The 3,857-nt window shown below is 38.0% G+C and overlaps 1 protein-coding gene across 1 annotated transcript in view; it reads right to left on the minus strand.

Annotated features, from left to right (window-relative positions):
* LOC107685256 (synaptic vesicle glycoprotein 2C-like) overlaps positions 1–3,857 on the minus strand; it is a 37,123-nt gene that overhangs the window by 25,495 nt on the left and 7,771 nt on the right. Inside the window, exon 2 of the mRNA XM_016481776.1 lies at positions 3,072–3,731. Within this exon, the coding sequence (XP_016337262.1) occupies positions 3,072–3,657 (586 nt within the window). The 5' untranslated portion in view covers positions 3,658–3,731. The remainder of the gene's footprint in view (positions 1–3,071; positions 3,732–3,857) is intronic.

Raw genomic sequence — 3,857 nt, forward strand, 5'->3', positions numbered from 1 at the left:
ATATATATATATCCCTTTTTCTCTCTCGCACACATTGAGAGGCTGTGCAGGTCTTGTAATCTCTGCAGTGGGTGATTTCACTGCAGTTTAGCCAAGCTCAGCGTCTCCTAGACTCAACAATGCACAAAAAGAGACAGATAAAGAGAATAATGAGAGAGGGTGGACAGAGAAAGAGAGCGAGAAAAGGGGTTATGATAAGATGTAGTAGATAAATCAGCCACAGATTAATAGACAAAGATGGGCTCCTGGATCTAAACCAAAAGTAATGGAAGATACATCACACAACGTGTTCACAACACCATCCATTACTGTAATTGTGTGATGCAGCAATTTTCCATTGCCTTCTTTCTATAGAATACTAAATGCCCCTTGGGTATAATTCATAGATTTTAATCAGGATGAATAGTCTGATTGTAGTTGGGTAATAAAGCCAATACTCTGTGAAACTACATTGAACTAAATTGTCCTGTACAGGCAGAAACGGATCAAATAATGTCTGCATGCATGAACATAACAAAAGTCAATTTCCTTCTCTAACTCATGATAGCCTTGAATAATGCCTGGGAGAAGGATAGTTAATATCAAAGTACACGTATGTCAGTAACGTGACACAACTTGTTCAGTCCACTGCGGTTCTGTTCGTACAGAACATATCATCCAAACACTCAAAATGTTGTTTCTTGAAAATTCACTACAGCAAAATAATTTGGTCTCAGTAAAAAGCTCAAATATAAAAGGCCCATTATATTTAGCATCTATTTAAACATTTATAAAACCACAACTGAACAGTTTGAACAAATTTGTCAATTACAGTTGTTTCAATATTCTTTAAAATTAGTAGCATAGTGTATGGATTTCTGATGGCGACTTTTTTCTCTTTAGCTTGAAAGTATAAATCACTGTATACTGTTTATTGCATGGAAAAGAGAAGCCTGGACATTCTGCTAAACTTCTTACTATTAGATTTCATGAAAGAAAAGCATACAGTACAGTATATGGGTTTTGAATGACTTGAGGATGAGTAAATGACTACAGAAAATGAATGTGTGAATTGTGATCAGGTTTAAACATCAGATGTGGAATGTGGTACTGTGCCATTTCACTAGTTACACTATGACAGCAAACAGAAAAAGAGACAACACTTGAATGCTAACTAGGACCTGCAGAAAGTTCATATTCTGCAGCATCTCTGCACTAAATCACCACTGCACCACTGTGTCTGCTGGAGAGCAGCCATTACCTTACTCACCGAGAGATATTCACTGTTTAACAAGACTGAATTAGACTGTTGTTAGTCAGCGGGCTCTAAATTTCTGCCTGAATATCTGCTTGAAACAATGCATTGTTCTCTGAAAGAAGTTTGGAGTTAGTAGTTTTTTAAAAGCAAGGATTAAAGTGATTAAAATGACAGTAAAGACTTTTATACTGTTACAAAAAAATCCATTAAAAATAAATCCTTTCAAACTTTCTATTCATCAAATAATTCTGAAAAAAATGATCATTGTATCAAGTAAAAAACATTTGTAAAATATATTTAAACAGTTATTTAAAATATAGTATATATAAATATATATATAAATTCACAATATTTCAGTTTTTACTGTATTTTGTATTAAATAAATGCAGCCGTTGTGAGTTTAAAAAGATTTAAAAAACATAAAAGCATTTCAAAGCTATTTCTTTTGATCCCTATACAGTGTTTCAATCTTTCTGGCTGAGGAGCAGCAAATTCTTCTGCTGATGACCGTATCTGATCTCAAAAGCCAGTAGCTGTACCGGCAGTCACAGCCGGCCACGTGCGATTATGTCTTAAAAGCCATTGACAGAGTAAGGACAAAGAGAGAGAGGGAGCATGAAAGAGAGGGAAGCAGCGCATGCCACACAATGCCCTCAGGGCTCTCCAGATGAGTGCATAAGTGAAGAAAAAGCAGGATAAAAAAGAAGGATAGAGAGAAAGAGAGATACTCAGACTTGATTAAACTTATAAAACACATAAGAATGCCAATTTATATGAATATCAATGACCCTAAACCAGGTCAATGAGAACTTGTAGACTGTTTAAAGAAGTATCACACACTTGCTCTTGATGATCAAGTAATATCAAAATATTTTGATATTGTTGCTTCCTTTTTGTCCAGTATAGTAAACTGTCTGGCCACACTAAATAATAATCTACTACTGAATACAACAGCCAATAATAATAATAAATAAAAATAATAGGTCATATATTTAAAAAGAAAAAATGTTTTTGGTCAATGATTTTGGAAAATATTACTCTTTTGCTCAAGTTGACCATTTCATTAAAAAGTAAAACAATGATTTAGTGAAATAATATTACAATTTAAAATTGCTGTTTTCTTTTTAAATATAAATATTTTTAATGTAATTTATTTCTGTGATGGCAAAGCAAAATTTTCAGCACTCATCATTACTCCAGACTTTAATGTCACATAATCCTTCAGAAATCATTCTAATATATTAATTTGCTGCTTTTCGTTCATCGTTCAAGACCTTCGTTCATCTTCGGAACACAAATTAAGATATTTTTGATGAAATCCGAAAGCAAGGGTACTGCCATGGTCAAGGCACAGAATCGTAGTAAGGACATTGTTAAAATAGTCCATGTGACATCAGTGGTTCAACTGTAATTTTATGAAGCTACGAGAATACTTTTTGTGCACAAACAAAATTCAATTAACGTCTTTATTCAACAATTCTTCTCCTCCGCGTCACCCTTGGGCACCATTTTGGAGAGTATCACGACACATGAACGTGCTCTCCTCTGAATGTAAACGAGGCACAGCGCATGCGTGTTCTACATCAACAGCACCACATGCATGCTTTGTTTATGTGCTGGAAAAGCACGCGTACTGCATGCATCGTGATACTCTCCAAAATGGAAAATGGTATCACCTTTTTGGGTGAACTAAGCCTGGCACTAGCAACACCAAGCTCATGGATTGAATTCCCAGGGAATGCATGACTGTTAAAATGCAAACTTTGCATACAATGTGCTATATGCATAAATATATAGTGTTTATGTACAATAGTTACATTCCTGTTATTCTTACCTAGCCATCCAGAGCTCGAGTCAGGCACACACATATCCGTCTCTGCACTAGGGAGAACAAAGCCCACCACGAAGACCTCCACACCATCAGACATGAGCGCCAAGCCCAGAGTGAAGAACAGCTGCCACTGAAACCTGCCATGTCCACACTCCTGAATGATGAGCTCGTACTGCTGCGCCAGCTCCTCCTCGTCTGCCTGCCTCTCGTTCTCCAGCTCTCTCCGGTCCTTCAGGCCATCCGCCAGCGGCTGTCCCAGAGCCACCTGTCCATCTCTGGCCTTTGCATCCGAGGGGATCCCCTGGTACTCCCCTTCATATATCTCATCCTCGTCATCGTGACCCTCAGTGGCGTCACTGGATCCCTCTTCATCATTGGCGTGGTCTCCTGTGTAGTTCCCATCCGGCTGGCTGTAGTAGTCATCGTCTTCATCCTGGAAGCGCTGGTAGGTGCGACTATGGGAGTACTCGTCTGAGGCATGGTCCACAACTTTGTTGACCTTCTTAACAGCTTGTCGTTTGGCCTCCTTAGCAATGACTCTGGCCCCCTTCATGAGGGAAGACGTGTCTTGTGGAGCTATATCATCCATGATTAGATGGTGGAGGGGAAGAGGTCTGCAGTCACCACAGAAGAAGTGCTTTTGCCTTTATGGCTCTCATGAGTCTGGGAGAAACACAGGTTTAAAGTTATATTGTGAGGGCTAAAGCTTTGGGCTATATAGTTCATAAACTATGCACTTAGTCATACTGCCCAAAATCTATTTATATCTATCAAAATATTATATATATA

Source organism: Sinocyclocheilus anshuiensis, unplaced genomic scaffold (genome assembly GCF_001515605.1).
Source record: "Sinocyclocheilus anshuiensis isolate Anshui unplaced genomic scaffold, SAMN03320099.WGS_v1.1 scaffold577, whole genome shotgun sequence".
Classification (NCBI taxonomy): Eukaryota; Metazoa; Chordata; class Actinopteri; order Cypriniformes; family Cyprinidae; genus Sinocyclocheilus; species Sinocyclocheilus anshuiensis.